The 20,475-nt window shown below is 57.1% G+C and overlaps 1 protein-coding gene across 1 annotated transcript; it reads right to left on the bottom strand.

Moving 5' to 3' along the window:
* Positions 1–320: 320 nt before the first annotated feature.
* On the bottom strand, positions 321–1,712 carry ACTRT2 (actin related protein T2). Its single transcript, XM_065888632.1, has one exon. The coding sequence runs from the start codon at positions 1,519–1,521 to the stop codon at positions 388–390; it is 1,134 nt and encodes a 377-aa protein (XP_065744704.1). The 5' UTR covers positions 1,522–1,712; the 3' UTR covers positions 321–387.
* Between the last annotated feature and the right edge of the window lie 18,763 nt (positions 1,713–20,475).

Below are 20,475 nucleotides of genomic sequence, written 5' to 3'. Positions count from 1 at the left end.
TGGTGCCGTCCCAGGGGAGGATTTCGTGACCTCAGAACAGGGCAGCATTCCTGCTTGTTCCCGCCCCCACTCCCGACCCACCTAAGACACAGGTTTAAAATGCAGAGTCCAGGCTCTGGGCAGGAGGCCTTGGCCCCTGCTTTGGGCACAAACTCTACAGATGGACACTCAACTCATGACCCAGGGCTTTCTCGGGAGAAACGGGGCTGGGGGACAGAACCACTGAAAAGAGATTCACCACCAGGGTCAGAAATTATTCTGGTGCCCCCGAGAATGAACCAAGCTCGACGTGGCCAAAGACTGCACCGTTTTGCCCTTTATTGAACATCCCGTGGTTGCCAAACGGTGAGCTCACTCCCCACTGCAGCCACCCTGCACGCGGGCCCCTCAGAAGCACCTTCTCTGAACCACGGACGTCCCAAACTCCTTGAAGTCCGCAGAGGTGACCCACATCTGCTTGAAGCTGCTCAGGGAAGTGATGATGGAGGCGCCAATCCACGTGGAGAAGCAGCGGTCGGGCGGCGCTGTGATCTTGATGGTGGTCCCTTTGGAAGCTGCCTGCTCCAGCTCCCTCAGAAGACGGCCATCCAGCCCCCGGAAGAGCGTGGTGCCCCCGGACAGCACAATCTCCCCATAGAGCATCTTCTGGATGTCGGCGTCACACCTGGCGATGCTGCCGGAGACCATTTTGGAGAGGCCCGGGCTTTGGATGCCCAGCGGCTCAGGCGAGAACAGGGCCTCGGGCGCCTGGTACAGCTGGTCCCCGATACGGATGATGCTGCCGTCGGGCAGCTTGTACTCCCTGAGCACCTCCTCTGACCTCCGCGACAGCTCCTTCTCCGGCTCCAGGGCCACATAGCAGAGCTTCTCCTTGATGTCGTCCACCAGGGCTTTGTCCAGCACGCACGGGAAGGTCCTCCCGCTGGCCAGCAGCAGCCGGGTGAGGTGCTCCGTGATGTCTCTCCCCGCCACGTAGAGCTTGGTGATGGCGTGGGGCAGGGAGTAGCCCTCAAAGATGGGGACGGTGCAGGTGACCCCGTCCCCGCTGTCCACCACCAGGCCCGTGATGCAGGCCGAGGCGTAGAGGGCCAGCACAGCCTGGTCCGACAGGTAGAAGGCGGGCACGTCGAAGCTCTCAAACATCACCTCGGCCATCTTCTCCCGGGTCTCCCTGGGGTTCAGCGAGCGCTCCGTCATGAGCACCGGCCGGTCGCTGGCTTTGACCCCCAGCTCCCGCTCGAAGAGATGCTTCCAGAGCTTCTCCATGTCATCCCAGCCTGTGATCAGGCCTCGTTCGATGGGGTAGTGCAGGTGTAAGACCTCGCCCCCGTGCAGGGCCTCTTCCCCCACAAAGTACTTCTTCTGATTGGCCCCCACCGAAGGCATCTTGACCTTGGGGTGCCCCACGATGGAGTGGACGACGTGGCGGGGGCCAACCTCTCCAGCCAGGCCTGCCTTACAGAGCCCGGACCCATTGTCAAAAATGACAGCCGGAGAATCTAACACGCGTGGGTTAAGCATGCCTGTGGCATCCTCATCCACACTTCGCCAAAATGAAGACGGAAGAACCTCCTGGGCCACTTTGTGACGTAAGAGGCTCCTCTGGAGGTTTCGAGGGCACAGGATTCCACGGTTCTCTGGGCGTCTCCCAGGCAGGGCTAGCAGACAGCCGGTCCCCGAGAGCCCTCCATCCCCACCCACGGATCTGCTCTCCTCTCGGGAAGCCTGGGCTGCTGAGGCCTTTGCAGGAATGACGTCGCATATGTCACAATCCAGCCGGGGCGACCATTGTCCTCAGCCAGCATCAGAGGGCCTCTGGGGGTGGGGACTTGGAGTCTCTGCCCCCCCTCACCTGGTGAGACTCCAAAGGGGGAAGTCCAGCTGTTCCCGCAGGCCGTGTTGAGGAGCCTCTTGTGGAGCCTGGAACCAGCGAAGCAGCCCAGCCTGGGCCAGCCCATAAAACTGGCATCTCTGGCCCTCTGTTTGGAGGGAGCCGCTGTTTGGAGGGTGACAAGCAGACTTCTCTTTGCTAAAGGGGAAGACCAAGCACCAGGCAGAGGTCCAGGTCGGAGGAGCGATGCCCAGGGCTCTGACACAGTAAGCACTCGGAACATGGTTTTGGAGCGCAGACTCCTCCAGGAAGCTCTCAGGGATTTCTCTTCTCTTTACCTCATGAACCCTGACCCTGTCTCACAGGGTAGCTGCTAAGCAGAGCCCTCTGGGCCTATTGGCTCTCTCTCGGGGCACATGTACCCCTGCTCTGGCTTGAGGTCAAGGGCCCTCCTTGCTCTCTGCAGCCCCGGAAGCGCTGTCACAAACAATATCCAGTGGTTGTAGGTTGGGAACCTAATGGCCTGTGAAGACAGGGATCTGAGGTTTCATCGGCGGGGGTGGGCAGCCCTGATTGGAGCCCCGGACATCTCTATTTTGGGCCCGTGACACAGTTGGTCAAGCCCACTGAAACACTGTCAGAAGTGACCAGGTCACCAAGTCTGAGGTTGAGAGTGAGGCCAGAGGGCAGTGAGGCTACAGGTTTAGCCAAGCCCATGAGGGCAGGGGGCGCCCACTCCAGCCTCCCGGAGAACCCCTCCAGCAGCCCTGCAATCACACCCTGGGCTGGTTTCCAGCTCAGGAGGAGAAACTGGGAGAGAGCTCAGACTAGGGAACCAGGGCTGACTTTTTTCTTGAGGAAGCTGGAGCCGGTCTTGGAGAACAAAATGCTAACTTGGTGTTCTGTCGTGTCCGAAATCACCCTCCAGGCCAGCTCCTGCCCAACCAGAAGGCTTTCCCAGGAGACCAGCTCCCCTCCAGGTCCCCTCACCTCCCTCTGCAGGTGGCCCTCTCTGCATGTCCTGCCGGACCTTCTAAACCCACCAGCAAAAAGTGAAAAAGTGTCATCATGTAGGGTAGATGCACGGCATGGGTGTGTGTTATAGACACGTGGTGTAGACCGGTGACATGGACACGCAGTTTTGTGAGAACCCCTGGGGCTCAGCCTGGGGGGAGACAATAAAGACTTGGTATTACTGAGATTCTCCCACAAAGGACACCTCTACATGGAAGTGGGATCAGACGCACGCTGGGGTTGATGCTGAGAGAAGACGCACCCCCCAGGCTATACAGCCCAGAACCACAACTACCACTGTGGGGGCCTCTAAGATTTGGGGCCCAACGTTCAGGGGAGCACGTGTGCCTAGAGGCTGCTGGGTCGAGGACGGTCCTTAGGGCGCCGTGTCTTGGGGGTTCCAGCCCGCTTACATCACGAAAGCCCTATGCGCTCGGCTTCTCAGGCTTTGCTATTTTTCCCATTGTTGCCAAACACTCCCGGCTGAATCAGGAGGAGTGTGGCCTCAAGCTTTTTCAATTTTGGCCCTAAAAGTGGCCCACATGGGTGGTGATGTAACCATGCTGGGTGCAGAGGTCAAGCGCAGGGGTGGGGCCCTTCGGTGTGTCCTGGGGGCCCAGGGCTGGCTGGGGCACGGAGGTTTGCAGGGGGACAGAGCAGGAGGAAGGACAAACGTTCATGCAAAGCTCGACTGACCAGCTGGGTGGGGGGGCGTTCCGAGGCCTCACCGCACCCCGCAGCTGTGACGGCACACAGCACAATGTGTAACAATGGCCCGGGGCAGCCGGCCAGACCTGGTGCAGGTCCCATGGGCACACGCAGCCCCCTCCCCGTTCTCTGCAGGCCCGGCGTGCATGACAGCCAGCAGGGCAAGTCCAGGCCCCTCCACCAGTTGCCAAACCTGTAGCGGGCAGTTCTCTGTCCCCCTGTGACCGCTGCCCATCCCAGACAAGCTCAGACCCTCGAGGACAGAGCTGTGAAAGCTGGGCCATCCATCAGGGCTGAGGCTCCAAGCAAAGCCATCCAAGGAGTTCCAGGACCCCTTTTCCTAAATGTTTTCACTCTCCCTGATGAGCCTGGGAGAAGTGCAGCCCTTCACCCTGGGTCTGGGACCCCAGCCACTCCTGACCACCCACGGCCATTGGGTGCCACGCGCCTGGCAGAGCAGGCCCCGGGGAAGCGGTCGCCACTTTTCCCCTCCCTGTGCACTTGGGCGAACCAGTTCTCCGCTGACCACTGGGCCAGCTCCCCTGCCGCATTCCTGCATCTGCTGTCAGAGCCCCACCTCAGGCTCGGGGAAGGCTTCTGCATACCGGTATAAGTGTCTGAACCGGCTCATAGATTGTGCATCACCTGGAGAGGCAGGAAGGCTCTGAGGACCCCACCCCCAAGAAGTGGGATACTCCCTGGGGGGTGACACCACGTGGGCACTGAGAAAACCAGTGGGTTTATGAGCTACGTGATGTCGTGTTGGTTTCAAGCTTGCCCCGGGACAGAGCTTCCATCCCGTGGTGCCCAGGTGCCCGGGAGCCTCTGCTCAGCCTCCTGCCTCTTCCTGTCTGCTGCCCGTCCCTCCAGCCACCTGGGTCAGGACGTCTGGGAGGGGCCGCGTGCATCTCGGTGCAGGTGTCCACGTCGACGGCCACAGCGGTCCTGTGGCCCCTTCAAGGGATGCGATGCTCTGAGCATTCGCTGCAGGGGGTGTGTTTGCTATTAACCCAGGGACGGTTGCCCTCTCCCAGCCCAGTTAGAAGTCTCCCTCCGGGGCCGCCCTGCCCCCACCCCATGCCGGCCATGCCTCGTAAATCGCTTGAACGAGTTTATGGGAGAACTGGCCATAACTCCATCTCCCTCCGCAGGGCAAGGCTCACGCTGTGATTACTCTGCAGGGCACTAGCTTCCGCCCTGTGCAGGAAGGCTCGCTCTGGTTCTGCCCCAGCAGTCACACCCAGCAGCAGCCCCCCAGCTCCCACACGGCCCCCAGGCCCATGCCCTCGATGGGAGGTGGACGGCAACTGGGCAGCCTTGGGCGGCTGCCGGGCATTTAGACTTGGGAGTGGGTAGCCCTGGGTCTGCTGGGCACCCCTGCTTCCCACCACCCTGGCTACTGAGCCTGGGCCACCCGAGCCCTGGGCCAGGTCTCCCTGTCTGTCCCGCCGTCCCTCAGTCCATCTGTCACCGACGCCCAGAGCCTCGGCCGATTAGTGACCAGCAGACTGGACCTATTAGTACTAGCTGGCATCTGGTGGCCAGATCCTGCTTGCTGAGGGTCTGGGCCCGTGTGAGCCGGCAGCCTGAAGGAACAGGGAGACTCTGCGGTTGGCAAGATGGGCACTGCTCAGGCAAGAGAGAGGACAGTGTACGTGTCAGAGGGAGCTTGTGGGAGCCCAGGGGCCATGGGTGCCTGCAGGTGCCCCCGGGGATGGTTGCTCTTCCACCTCTTTGCCCCAGACATTCCCAGAGGAGCCCAGAGCCCTGAGCACTTTTCCTGGGAGCCTAGCCCCTTTGAATCTCTGAGATGGAACTTGTATCTCCTACGCACCCATCCATTTTTCCATTCCCCATCCATTCATCCAGCTACTGTTCATCCTTCCATCCATTCACTCATCCACCCACCCACACATCTATCTATCCATCCACCCACCCATCCATCCATCCATCCATCCATCCGTCCATCCATCCTTCCATCTACCCACCCAATCCATCCCTCCATCCATCTAACCTCCTATTTAGTTATCTCCCCTCCTCCCATCCCACCCGCCCTCCCACCTACCTTTCCTTTCTTAGTAGCTGAACTGAGCATCCGGTCTTGTCTCTGTCCACCTCCTTTCTTGGTAACCTTTGGACTTCAGCAGAGCCTTTTGGGTCCCCACAGTTGCCAGCACAGCACCCGTGAGTCCTGCCTGCTCTGTTGTCCTCTTCCAACCAGCTGGGGCTGAAATGACACCCCTAGGTCACTCCTCTCTCAGCCTCCCGTGAGGCTGGCTCACTAAACTGGATGGGATGGGGCAGGCTGGCCTGACACCAGTGAAACTCGGTGTTGCTGGGGCAGAAGGAAGGAGTTGGCAGCCAGCTGACATGCTCTGGGGAGCTTAGTAAGGTGGCCCTGCTGCTCCCAGCCTAGCATCCACGGTCCAGCATCGCTTAGTGGACACCCCACTGAGTGGTCGAGTGACACAGACCCATTTGGGCGCGAGGCCGTCTGAAGCCAGACCACCAGTTACCCCCACCCCGGCTTTCTGCCCCTCCCTCTCATGGAACCCTGGTCCTGAGCACTCAGAAAATTTTTAAAAAGTATCTTTTTGTTGGAGAAACTTTGGAAAACACAAGGGCAGCATTACAAGGTGGATACAAAGCACCCCTGGCCTACCTCGCTAAGCCCTGCTGACATCTCGCTGCGCCCCTTGGGGATGAGCTGCAGACACATGCAGCTTTCCACGGGCCTGTCTCATGTCCGTCAACCTTCCTCCCACCCTGCAGGTGCTCCCAGAGTCTCCCCACAGCTGCTTCTCCGGGTCCGTGCTTCCAGGCTGGGGCCCGCAACCCTCCCCACCCCACCCCCGGGCTCCCATCCTTCTCACCCTGCCTGCCTCACTTTCTGAGGCTGCTCAGGCCTACCCAGAGCCCTCCCGCAGAGCCCCGGGGAGACCCCGTGCAGGGCCGGCTGGTGGTGGGGTTTGTCTTGCCTTCCAGGAGCTCTTGGTCGTGCATTGAATTGGGGCTGCTGGTGGCTCAGGGGCCAAGTGACCCCAGGGCTGTGGGAGAGGATCTGAGGCTGATTACCCCTCACCTGTCATAGCGGGACCCCTGTGGGTGTGTCCACGGCCCGAGGGCAACGGCTTTCCTTGTTCATTGCTCATCTGGGTGGAGGTGGGTTGGGGGTGGGCAGTGATGGTAGGAGAATGTGGAGGGGCCTCAGACTTCACCTGGGGCAGCTCCCCTCCCCTCCTCCTTCTAAGTGGGTCTCACGAGGCGCCCCCCCCACCCCCGGTCAGAGCCAGCAGCAGGCTACCTGAGGGTCAGAGCTGCCCCCTGCCCCAGATGCTTCAGCAGATGTCAGCCGGGAGGGCCGCTGCCCTGCAGAGGTGCCCTGTGTGACCACGGCCTCCCGCTGCTGCTCCCAGCCTAGCACCTCAGGCCTTTCCCCAGGGGCCCCCACCTCGCAGACATGCAGGTCCGTGGAGGGGGCGGCGTGGGGCTCCTTCTCTGGCTGCCGGCCTCCAGCTCCCCACTCTGGCCCCAGGGCGTCCCCACCTCCCCGCTCACCTGTCTAGTCCTCTCCCTGCGCAACCTCACACACCCCCTCCTAACCGGTGCTGTGACAGGTCCCTGGTTGATTTGTTCAAAGTAACAACGGACTTTTGCGAGCAGGTGGGCGGGAAGGGTGGAGGGGCCGGGAAGGGCTGTTTACTATCTGGCCGCCTTACTGTAGTGCTTGCTTCTGCGGCTCCTGGGCAGTCATCTGGGGTCAAGGCTGCTGTGACAGGCTGGCCCATCAAGCCTCATAAGCATCTAGGCTGCTGATGCCATGGAGACCGGTCACAGCTTCGGAGGACGCGCGCCTCTGTGGCCGGGGGGAGGGGACCAGCCCCACCCAGCCCCCAACCGGCAGGAGACACAGCAGGCCTCCCTGGACAGGTGATGAGCCCCACCTGGGCACACGCTGGGCAGAAAGGTGGACCCTCCCCTGGGACAGGTGTGACTGCAACCCCAAGACTGAGGTTTTGGGGATCCAGGTTCTGGCTCCAACAGGACAGGGGACCCCTGTAACAGCTCCAGGGCTCTGCGAGGGGCCCACGGACCTCGGCAGGCTGGGAAAGGCAGGCCCTCAGGATAGCCTCTTCTGATGGGGCTCTCGGGTGGGTGTCGGACATCAGGAACTCTAACCGCGTGGCCCAAACCCACGCGTCAGGGACATGGATGCAGGTTTTTTGGCCTTCCCAGCACAGCCCACTGTGGTCCAGAGACCCGGGACTGCCACCTGGGGGGGCTGCCCTCATAGCTCAGCTGCCTGCCATAACTGAATACTCCAGGCTGGGCGGCTCACACAGCAGACATTTAGTCCTCACAGCTCTGGAGGCTGGACGTCCGAGATCCGGGTCAGTTCCCGGCGAGGTCCTGCTTCCTGGGCTCCCGCTGTGTCCTCATGGGGCCGGGAGGGCTAACTCTGGTGAATCTCCCTCTTGTTTTAAGGGCGCTAATCCCACCATGGGCCCCATCCTCATGACCTCATCTCACCCTAATCTCCTCCCAAAGACCCCACCTCCAAATACCACTGCACTGGGGGTCAGGGTTTCAACATAGGAATTGGGGGTGGGGGGACACATTCAGCCTGCAGCAGGGGCCGTCCTGTCTGTCCCTCCACGGAAGGGAGCAGGAGATTTCCTCTGAGGGCAAGATTGCCGGAGGCCAGGCCGTCAGCAGCTCAGCACTCACAGTCCACTGGCCGGTTCTCGGAGCCTTGGCCTCACCTAACTACTTGGCGTCACCTAACTATGCATCCAACCTGGTTGCAGAGACGGGGAGAGAGAGCCCAGACATGCTGAGATGCCAAGCACCTCTGCCCAGGAGTCGGGGGTGGGCAGAGGGGAGGGGGAGGAGGTCCGAGGAGAGGGCAGCCAGAGGGCCGGCCAGGGGCCTCACCTGTCTCCAGAGGAACAGGGGACAAACTCATGGGCAGTGCAGTCCTCTCTCCTCCTGGACTTGGAAACCTTGGGGCCCTGTCGTGTCCCCTTCTGGGACGATGCATGTGCGTGGTGTGGGCCATATGCACCCTGGCCACCCTGCACCCTGTCAGAGGCAGCGGAGGTGGACAGACTGGAGACAGCCCTGGAGCTGGCCTCTGGTCACTGCTGGGCAAGCCCGAGAGGCTCCATCAGCCGGGACAGGAGAGCAACGGCCTCGCCATGCATTCCGTCCCTTTTGCTTTCATTCTCCTGACTTTGCTCTAAAGGTAACAGGCTTTTGACTGGAAACATTAAGGCAACGGACCCTGTAGAGTGACAGAGGAAGACCCCTCCTCACCGCCTCCCCCACCGGTGTTTCTCCAAATGTGGCCACAGTCACCACTGGGTCTGAATCTTCCAGATGTTTTCTAGGCACAAGTACCTATGGAAACACCCAGAAACAGGCTTTCGCTGTTAAATGGATGCAGCCACACGTGCTGTTCTGCCCTCTCCCGGGGAGCATCACACCCTTGTCCATGAGCCCGCAGAGCGTGGCCTTGACCTTCTCGCGGCCGCTCGGTGACCGTCATCCACTTGACCTAATTCGTCTGTACAATCTCCGCTGACGTTTTTCCATTTAATAATTTTTCAGTTATTGAGGTTTTTCCGATTTTTTTAAACCATCCCAGATGAAGCCATGGTTGATATTTCCCGCGTGCCCCTCTCCACCTGCTTGGTGTGGTCGAGGGCCAGACTCTGACTCAGGACCACGCAGGGAAGTCTACACACGTTTACAGCGTGGAGGGAGCTACCGGGGTCTGAGGCCCCATTTTTTTTAATTTAATTTTTATTTTATATTGGAGTAGAGTTGATTTACAATGTTGTGTTAGTTGCAGGTGTACAGCAAAGTGGCTCAGTTATACATACACATGTATTCATTCTTTTTCAGATTCTTTTCCCATATGGGATATTACAGAGTATTAAGTAGAGTTCCCTGTGCTATACAGTAGGTCCTTGTTGTTTATCTGTTTTGTATATAGTAGTGTGTGTATGTCAATCCCAATCTCCCAATTTATCCCTTCCCCCACCTTCCCCCTTTGGTTACCATAACTTTGCTTTCTATGTATGTGAGTCTGTTTCTGTTTTGTAGATAAGTTCATTTGTGCCGTATTTTAGATTCCACATATAAGTGATGTCATACGGTATTTGTCTTTCTCTGTCTGATTTAGTTCACTCAGTATGATAATCTCTAGGTCCATCCATGTTGCTGCAAATGACATTATTTCATTCTTTTTTATGGCTGAGTAATAGTCCATTGTGTGTGTGTGTGTGTGTGTGTGTATACACACATACCACATCTTGCTTATGCATTCATCTGTTGATGGGCATTTAGGAAAACGCTCAAACCAATAAAATCAGAAATGAAAAAGGAGAAGTTACAACTGACAGTACAGAAATACAAAGGATCATAAGAGACTACTACAAGCAACTCTATGGCCATAAAATGAACAACCTAGAAGAAATGGACAAATTCTGAGGCCCCATTTTTCAGAGATGATGGAGCAAGTCCTAAAGGGTCTCTCTGCTTGCCAGGTGTTATAAAACATCCATGTGGAATGTCAGAGGGAGGCGTGGTTAGAATGGCAACACCTGCCGTATCCCTCTCCTCCGGCTACTGTGACAAAGGGCCACAGCGAGGGCCTTACACAACGTACACTTCTTATCTCCCGGCTCCGTGGGTCTGGAATCTGGGCGCGGCTCAGCTGGAGCAGTGGCTTGGGCCCCTCATCAGGTGGCCAGCCAGCTGCCGGCCGGGCTGCGGTCTCATCTGAAAGCTGGGCGGGGAGGTGAGGAGGGCTCTGCTTCCCAGCTCACACACGTGGCTGTCAGCAGGCCTCGGTCCCTCGCCACGGTGCCTTCCCAGGAAGCCTTGCAATGACACGGCAGCTGGCTTCCCTTAGAGCGATCCTGGGTGGGGGAGGGGGGACACCCAGGACAGAAGCACCTTTATAACCTGATCTCGGGAGTGATGTCTCATCACCTCTGCTGTTTCAGAAGCGAGTCAGCCCAGTGCCGACCAGGGGATGGTGTTACTAAAGGCACATGTGCCGGGAGATGGGGCCATCGAGGGCCATGTTGGAGGCTGCCTGCCCGGAGCACTGACCAGAGCACCAGGACCCGGGTGGAGGGTCGCCGGCGGGCAGCTCAGACCCCAGCACAGCTTCTCCAGCCTTGGTTTCCTCAGCTCAGCAGGGATGTCGCCCGATGCCTGGCAGCTCAGGGCACTGATGGAGTTTAAGGGGAAAAGGGTGTGTGGCCATCTGGGGAGAGCAGGGGACACAGATCGACTGATGGGAGCACCTGGCTGGGAGCCGCCTCTTCTGGGACCCTCCTGGCAGCCTCGCTTACGTAAAACACCGCCGCGGCCACTTCTCATTGCTTCGAAATGCTATGTCCTGACCTCGGACATCCCCAGGGGACCTAGGGCCCCCCGCCCCTGCATCCACCAGCCGCCCCTGCATCCACCAGCCGCCCGGGTCTCCCTGGCCCCAGAGTCTCGGAGCTGCCCGCCACACCCCCACCCGTGCGGCCCTCAAAAAAGAGGTCTCCCGCCCCCTGCTGGCGCCCCGCTGGAACCGCCTCGAGATCTGGGACGGTGGCGGGGGAGCGGCAGGGGGCGGGGCCGGCGCTCGGGAACAAAGGAGGCTTGTTAGCTTCATGCAGGCAGGACACTGGGGGGAGGAAAAAAAAATCAATGTTTGCTAAATAGGAGAAAAAAATCACCCTGCCTCAGTGGGGAAAAGGTTTATTTTCAAGTGTATTAAAGTGATTACCCAGAGGAAAAGCGGAGCAAATGAACAAGTGTGTAGAGTGGTGAGTCGCCCGTTTTCCCAGGGAGCTCGGAAGAGCAGAGCTTGCTCGCTGCCCGCCCCCCGCCCCCCCCACAAGCCGGACACAGCCAAGCTTTCGGTTTTAAATAGTTTATAACATTTCAGAGGCAGCGTCTAAGTGAGGGCCGTCCCTGGAGAGGCCCTGCAGTCCTCTGCATTTAGCCAGTGATAAATAACCCGGAGCACGCAGGGCCCGGAAGGATCCCAGATTTAATTCAAATAATTTAAAATCTAATGTTGAAAGAGCTCTTTGCATTCATGGGCCGTGCGCGTTTCCAGCTGGAGAAAGAAAAGGCTTTGTGTTCTGGGTGGGGGCAGGGTGACAGGCTGGAACCCAAGGTTCGGGGACTAACCGTTTCACCATGTGCTGACTCCAGCCAGCTAGCCGACATTTTTCATATTGTAAGTGGCATCGGTTCTGAAAGCCAGACGTGGGGGGAACATGTTTTATCCTCTCCGTGGAGTTTCGACTCCAGGTGAAAGGATTTTTGTCCATGGCGAGGCTGCTTCCTCACAAGCCCATGGCGAGAAGTGGAGGGGCTGCCCCTTCTCCGAGGATGCGCGTCCCTCCCGACAGCTCGGGTTTCTAGGTGGAGGTGTCTTGATGCGGACACGGTCCCCCGCGGCTGCATACCTTCTGGGGCCCCGTAGAGCAGTCCTCATCATGGTGGGGGCCCGGGGCCCATCCGAGGACGGAGCCCCCCATTGGCCTCGCCCCCTTCCAGCCTGATCCACACATCAGGAAAGTGGCCGGGGCCACCAGGAGATGGGTCCCAAGAGACTGGAATCATGGCTGAGACAGGCCGGAGAATCCACGCTCAGCTTTGAAGGATGTGTGAACCTGTGTGTTGTGTCATTGTCACCCCAAGATTCACGGCCACCCCCTCGGAATATGACCATGTTCGGCAATAGGGTCTTTGCAGATGCAGTCAGATAAGTTAAGATGAGGTCATGTTGGATTAGAATGGGACCTAGTTCCAATGACTCGTGTCCTTGGAAGAAGCAAAAACAGAGGCACACAGGGAGATGGCCACGTGACAGCAGAAGCAGGGGTGATGTGTCTACAAGCCAAGGACAGCTGGCAGCACCAGATGCTGGGGAGAGGCACATAGCAGACAGTCCCTGGAGCCTCCAGAAGGAACCAGCCGTGCCCACACCTGGACTCAGACTTCTGGCCTCCAGACTGCGGGAGAGCACGTTTCTGTGCTGTTAAGCCCTCGGCAGTGGTGTTTTGTTACAACAGCCCGGAAGATTCACAGGACAACGGTCAGGTCTGATCTGTGTACCTGCAACCAGCATCCATCTGTTGACATTATGTAAACACAGGTGCCGTGATGGGTGACGAAAAGCATCCCCTTTGTGAGCTGCTTCCCCTGCCGGAGCCGCTGTGAGGCAGCGCCGGGTGCCCTGAGCCTGCGGACACACCTCTGCAGCGGCTTTCCCTGCAGCCGCGGAACGTCGGTGGGGATGGAACGCACCCAGCAGCTTGCCTTCCTAAAATGACCCATTTCCCCTGTCCTGACTGTTCTTTTCCTTTTTAAGAGGATCTGCAGGACCTTCTCTTAAAAGGTACCCAAAACGCAACCTCTCGTGTTCAGCACTCGTTCCCAGCTTGGGTGGCGGACGCCCTGGAGCGTCCTGGAGGAGAGGAGGCTGGAGGAGCTCTTGGCACAGGGAGGCATCCCCCCATCTCAGCCCCAGGCCACATCTCACTGTCCCCCCTGGCGGCGTCAGACTCTGGGCAACTGGCCACAGATCTAGAATGCCGGGGGCTGGGGACAAGATTTCTGTACAAATAAACACTGCTGGCCTACGAAGAGGGAGACCTTCCAGGGCACTCAGGAGAAGCCTCCCTGGGCAGAGCCAGGATCATGTATCTGATATCTTGGTGGTGAGTATGGGGGGGGGGCCCTCCAACCACCAGGGGTTTCCTGACCCAAGGCAGGGAGAACCGGACCCCCGAGCCCCCTCCTCCTGTGCTCTCTCTGCCTGACTCCTTCCCGGCTGACAACCATCTCAGTGCTCAGGGAACGGCAGTCCCGGTTGGTGGGCACAGCAAAGCATCTGGCCAGGCCCGCTGCGGCAGATGGGGAAGGGTGGTGAAAATGTACGGATCAGCTGGTGTCGTTGCCGCTTCTGTCCTTCAAGCTGGACAAAATCCATGGCCAGACCGCGTCCAGAGGCCTGAGGCCAGCTGGCCTTGCCCACGCCCCACCCTCACCGTCCTCTAGATCCTCGGGGTCGGGGGTGCCTCTTCTCCCCAGTTTGGGGACAATTTCCTCCAAATTTCCAGACATCTGCACAAAGGCTCAGGGGAGCTTCATGGACCACCCTCTCCACCTGTCCTGCCCAACAGGGTAGCCGCAGCCTCTTGTGACCGTGTCCATCGACAGGCTCAGTGCCCCAGGCCACCGGGCAGTAGCCACATGTGGCTGGTGGCTGACAGGCTGGACATGCCTTCGCAGGCCTGCCCACCAGGGCATGGAGGTCTGTGGACAGTGATATCTGGGGCCACGCCTTCCAGTATAACCCCTGAGCTCCCCGCCCGGCGTCCCCCGACGTGGCCGGTTAATCAGGGGTGTGCCCGTGTGTGTTTTTGACTTTAGCCTCGGTTGGCAGAGGTGGGGTTACCACCTGCCATAGGACTTGCATGTACTAAGCCTTTCTCCTTGTTTATCTGCAATGCAGATTTAACTGGGCGTCCTGAACTTGTATTTGCAAACCTGGCCACCCCACGTGCGTGCGCCCAGCTCACAGGCCTGGGTCCTACGCTCTCCGGGGTGGGCGTGTTCGTGACTGGCGTTTTCCTCGTAGGAACCTCAAACACGCAGCAGTACTGCGTCAAGAGCTTGCCCCATCCCATCGGAAAGAGGCAGACGAGGGAGGAACGTGAGCCTCGGGGAGCCCGGCGGGGGAGAGCTGTGCCCCCCGGGCATCCGTGCCAAAGACATGCCTGGAGCTTTCCAGAAAGGAATTCAACCTAAAAATGGAAACCGGCGCCCCTCCCCCCCGCCCCCGCCCGTCTGTCCAGACTCCCAAGAGAGGGACCCCTGGAAAACCAGCGGCAGACACTTCAAACAGTCACACCGCACTCGCCATTCTCACAAGGGCTGGGAGGTAACCATTACCCGTGCTCGGCCCTTATCACCATGTTCCCAAGCAGCTCGGTTAGCCTGAAACAGCTACACCCAAGCGGCCGGGAGCTCGGCAGGTGCCAGGAGCCCGGGACAGGGTCCGCCGCCCTGGGGGAGAGCAGCGGTCCCGCCTCCCCTGCCTGTGTCCTTCAGTGGCCGAATCTTCAAGGATGTTGTTTCAAAGATTTAGTGCAGACCAGGCCGGGGTCCCCGCCTTGCCCTCCCACTGCACCACAGCATGTACCGAGCCCCTGGCTGAGCGTGCTGGGCCGTTCGGCGGGAGAAGTGGGGTGGGCAGGGGGCAAGGTAACAAATACACGTCCAGGTGGTGTCGGAGCCGGGTACGCGACGTGAAGAATTTGAAACAGGGTTCGGGACAAATGGGCTGGGGGACGGGTGGTTGCAGTTGTCTCCACTGAGCCGAGGCCCCAAAGACAAGACAGAGGGTGCCGTGGGGGAGCTGGCAGCAGAGCTCTCCAGCGTGGCAAGGGAACAGCATGGGACGGGCAAAGGCCCTGGGGCAGGAAGGATGTCATCATCCCTAGTCCTCTGCTGACCGTTAAAAGCTGGCTCTCGGATTCGGGGTGTTTCCCCATCAGCCTTGACCTGGTAAGTAAAGAGGTCCACGCCGCGGGAAGCACCACACCCAATGCCAGCAGATGCCGGCGGCGGCCAGGCTTTGGGGTCAGGGCTGGGCTGGGCTGAGGCGGCCTGGAGCCCAGGGCTCAGGTCCCCTTGCCTTCAGCCCTCTCTCTGTTTTGTGCGGCCACAGCCGGGGTCCTCTCCACAGAACGTGGCCGAGTGGCCTGGCCTTCCCAAGAGGGAGGCTCCAGGGAAAGCCGTCACCCCCACTGAGAGGCCTGAGGGGCTCCATCTGTAACGGCCAATGTCTCAGCTTTGTCAAGTGGCCCCAACGCCCTGGCTTGGGCCCCCCCACCTGTGGGCAGGGGGCAGGGCTGGTGGGCCTGCCGGGGCTCCTCTCCCAGCCTGAGCGTCAGGCTGAGCTGGAGGGGAGCTGAGCGCCCGATTCACTCTTGCCTCCCAGGAGCCCGTGAGCATCTCCGCAGAATGATGGGCAAAGGTGGGGCTCTCTGTAAGTGGAATTCATTTTGGTTATTCGCTCGGCCTCCTAAGAGTGGATAACTTCCCACGGTGATGGCTCTGAGGCATACACCCTCGGACATACGTCTTTGCACAGGGGTGTCATCTGCTCCTTAACGATCAAATCCTTGAGGTGGGATTTCTGGGTCAGACTCCCCCTTAACCACCTGTCTGAGTCAGTTCAGGCTGCTTTCTTGCTGTGTCCAGACATAGGAGATGGGGCAGAAGGGAGACAGAAAAAGAGAGAGAGTGAGTGCCCTGGTCTCCTCTTCCTCTTATCAGGGCACTAATCTCTTCATGGGGTCCCACCCTCGTGGCCTCATCTAGACCTAGCCACCTCCCAGGGGCTGCACCCGGACTCCCATCACATTGGGAGTTCGGGCTTCGACACTTGAATTTGGGGGACACAGCGCCAGCTGCAGAGGGATCGAGGCTGTAGCGCTGCTCCCTGCAGAGGTGACACTGGAGGACGTGGTGAGGGGAGGCTTCCTCAGGCAGAGCTTTGGGTAGAGAGAGAAGTGTCCCAGGGGAGGATTTACACGAACTCGTGGGCAGTGGTGAACGCTTCATGAGCTGCTCGGAGGGCTGGGAGGAAACCGACAAGAAGAGAGGGGATGAGCAGGTCTAGGGAAGAGGCGTTTGGATGGACCTCGAGGAGGGGCCAGAGTCACATGACGATGTCCACCAGGGGCACCGAGCAGCCCCGTGGACAAGATGGCTGGACCAGTCCTCGGGCGGCCTCTGTCCTCGGCACTCCCTGTTTTGGGCAGAGCATTCACGGATGGAGTAGGCATAGCAATAGAGTTTGAAGCTACCGTCTGGACTTCTTCTCACTGCGGTTGATGTAATTCTACTCTTGCTGTATGTCCAGCTCTCAGTATCAGGGACTGACCCTAAAGTTCCCTATCATGACACCACAGCATCCCCCGAAGATACCAACCAGCCACTCGGTGGCCAGTTGGTTGCGTGGAAACATTTCCGTGCTGGAAAGTCCAGGGGCTCGTCCTGATGGAGTGTGTTCTAGGTGTGGGTTTGCTTTTCCTGCACGTGGAATGATCTCCTCGGGCACCATAACCAAGAACTCAGAGTGTCCGATTCAGTAACAGAGGGTCTTGAACCATGTTGCCTCTGACCGTGGACCTACTGGTCCGACCATGTACCACACTATCCAGAACTGGCCAGCCTGGCAGAGGGATGGATGGGCCCCTGTGGTACAGCTCAGAATGATGACATTCTGGAACGTGGAGTGCTATTCCTTCACTTAGGGGATGCTCCTTAAGCCGGGAACAATTGTATGGTGCTGTAAGCACACCTGGTTGAACACATGGACTTCAGAACCAAGTAGACAACAGGTGGTCCCTCTCACCATCACCCCAAGTGACTCACTTTGGGAATGGGAGCTTCCCATCCTCACACTTTTGGCTCTGTGGTTCCCAGAAGAACACATTCCACCAGGGATTACAGTCGTAAGAGTCCCACTGAGTTTAGGACAGTTCCCTCTAGTTATTCGTGCCTCATTGTACCAGGAAAGCAGCAGACACAAGAGAGCCATTGCCGTGGAAGGAATAATTGATCCTGACCGTTGGGTGGCCGGAAGGGGGACTGCTATATAGTGGGATACGGAGGAACATGGCTGGCATTCATAGGATCCAGTGAGGTCATTCGTACGAGCTTTGGGACTCCAGTGCCCAGTTTTAACTGTAAATGGGCAAGTACAATAGTTATGGCCTTAAAGGGCAGAGTAACTAGGACTTCTAGTGGGTCCCCTCTGTAGTCAAGTCAGCTAGACCTGGAGGAGAACTAATTCGGGGGAGGAGGGCTAGAATAAGGAGATGACGAGCGTCAGTTGTAGTCTTGAGACCCACTGTAGCTGTGGGGCTGCTGTTTATCACAGTGACTGTCTTATAACCTTTCCCAGGAATTAAGACCAGGCTCATGGAGAACCTGTGGCTGGCTGAGGTGAACTTACTGTGGGAAGGAGGTGACTCTGAGGCTGCGAGGGCGAAATGTAGTAGACCCTATTGGGGCCCCTCTCAGATCCTCGATCAATGGCGCCGTCTCCCCATTGCCTGAGTGCTGGGTGCTAATGGCTTATGTTGCCTCCTTTTGAGAATTGCTTTCAGGTGCCCTAGAAGTTAGGTAACCCCCAGGGGAGAGTCCTGGCCAACGACAGCAGAGTATAAAAGGAGAGACCTTGGTCTCTGCAGCACACTCTATGTTCTGGAGCCCAACCCCTTATGTTGCAGAGACCCTGCTGAGACCACAAGGGACCAGCTCTTTCCCTGCCCTGCTTCTGCCCCTCCCTTGCAGGCTTTTGCTGGTTAACATGTCCCTGATACACACAACTACACCCGGGGTCAGGGGAAGTGGACTCAAGGAAGACACTTGAGCCGACCCTGGCTGCTGGCTGGGCGACTAGAATTTTCCCTATGAAAAATGTGTCAGGAAAAACCATGGTAATTCCACTATGCACTCCAGAGTGAGAAAATCCTGTGTTCAAATCCCAGATCTGCAACTTCGTAGCTCTGCGGCCGTGAGCAGCTCCCTCCCTTACCCTCTTTAACTTTCCTTCTTTGTAAAGTGTGGAGAATAATGGAAACCCCAGGAAACTGAAAGGTTTAAATGACATGGTGCCCATAAAACACTTAGCAGAACACCTGCACATGGGTCAGCGCTCAGGGCACAGTGGTCACTGATGACACAGCGATGATAACGATGATGGAGACATTTGGTTCTACCACATCAGACTCCACCCTCTCACTGGTCTCTCTAACAATTGGATTTGAGTGAAAACAGGGCCCCAGTCATCTAAATGCCTGGAGCTTAATCCCAGCCACTCTGTGGCTTTCTAAATTTAGAGCTTATAAAATTACTACGTGGTTAGAAAGCAGGGAAAAAGGAAAAAAGTGGAATTGTGTGAATATACATATTCAAATGCTGGGGTTGAGGGAGATATGATATTTACGTCCTGATGACTGGGATATTCCCAAATATTTTTCCTAAGAAAACATCAACCCTCTGAACAGTTCCACCACCTATTCAGTCCTTAGTCTACACATCTCTCCCTGCTGGATTTTGAACCCCATTAAGATAGATGCATTCTTTTCACCAAGGGAGAGTCCTTGGTAATCTAGTAATCACCCGCATTCCCAGCCCATAAAGTTCCCTTATAGAAATAGATCAGCTTCCAGGAGTACCAAATTCATCCTGACCTCTCCCAGGGCATCCCCTCTGTCTTAGTCAGTGTTAACTACTTAGCAGACCACCACAGGCTGGGGGACTTATAAAGAACAGACATTTATTTCTCACAGTCTGGAGGCTGGAAGTCCAAGGTCAAAGTGCTGGCAGATTCAGTGTCTGGTGAGGGCTCACCTCCTCGTCAATAGACGGCCATCTTCTTGCTGTGTCCTCACATGGTGGAAGGGGTGAGGGAGCTCTCTGTGGTCCCTTTCATAAGGGCGCTAATCCCATTTATGAGGGCTCCACCCCCATGACCTAATCACCTCCCAAAGACCTCACCTCCTAGCCCCATCACATTAGGGTTTAGGATTCCAACGTATGGATTTTGGGGACAAACATTCAGTCCATAACACTCTTCTTCTAACATCTCCTGTCACCTGCTGTAGTGAGCAGACAATCTCCCCACTGAACTTTGATCTATGCACCTTCCACTATTTCCACGGACAGGGGAGGTTCCTGAGTCCCTAACAGTAGTCCTGGAAGCTCTAGGCTGCTGCTTCAGGAAAAGTAGGTCCCTTTATGGATACAAAGAGGCTCTGGGACTACAGGAGGCTCCCTTAGTCCTGGCTGTCAGCAGCACCCTAAATAAACACTCCCCTCCCATCACATTAAACACCTCCTGTGAGGACCACAGGTGGACTGGATGGTCCTGAGCAACCCTGGACCCAGGTCAGACTCTCTCATCTGCATGCAAGATAATTGTACCCACTGTCTTCATCGTGGTTGTACCTATTGCATTTTGGTAGTTACGTGTGTATGTTTATGTGAGCGGTAAAATAGACAGTGCTCCTTTTTTTCCCTAGGAATATTCCAATCAAGATCACCTGAGAACACTTCTGAATAAAAAATAGCTTAGAAATGCCAGGCAAATATGATACACATCTTTTAAAAGGAGATCTGAACTTGCAGAAGAGTGATGGAAATTTCCATGACCCAAAATAGTAATTGAGGTGAGCTAACACTGTGGCTGCCTGGGGGCTGGCTCCCAGATGCTGGTCTTGATAAGGGGCTTGAAATGAGCTCCCAGAACAGGGGATGAAGCCCATAGGCACCAAGGGGGAAAGTGTTTGGACTGAGACTTCTGCGTGAAGCCACGGTCCCCATACAATCTCAGTGAAAGGAATGAATATGAACGAAATCCACCTAGCGGCACACAAATATCACGAGAAAGCTTGTCACGCTTTACCTTGACTGAGATGGAAAGTTTTAAAATCTGAAGAGAAGCATTTTCAGGATGGTGGAGTAAGAACCTCCAAAACTCTGCTCCTCCATAAAAGCAAGGCGAACACTTGCAAAAATGACCAAAAACAACTTTTTTAGGACTCTAGAAATTCATCTAAGGCCTCCAATAATTTGAAGAGCATTTCTTCAATAAAATGGTTGAATCTTAAGAGCAGAGAGCTTTGTGGCATTTTAACTTGCCCTACCCCATTCCCCTCTCCCAACAGTGTGGTGGCCTAAAAACCAACAGCATGCAATTGCTATAAAAAAACAGCAGCCCAACGGGCACTGGTGGGGGAAGTTCCAACATATTCCTGGGAAACCAGAAATCCACGTACGTGTGCAAGGGGGTGCACGTGCCCAGGAAAAACCTGAGA

The sequence above is a fragment of the Phocoena phocoena genome, chromosome 1, assembly GCF_963924675.1.
Source record: "Phocoena phocoena chromosome 1, mPhoPho1.1, whole genome shotgun sequence".
NCBI lineage: Eukaryota > Metazoa > Chordata > Mammalia > Artiodactyla > Phocoenidae > Phocoena > Phocoena phocoena.
Note: the sequence above shows the minus strand (reverse complement) of the source record. Positions and strands in the feature narration are given on the sequence as shown.

Bases quoted from the DNA above. Each gene is read 5' to 3' on its own strand.
- ACTRT2 (XM_065888632.1), bottom strand. From the start codon at position 1,521: ATGCTTAACCCACGCGTGTTAGATTCTCCGGCTGTCATTTTTGACAAT.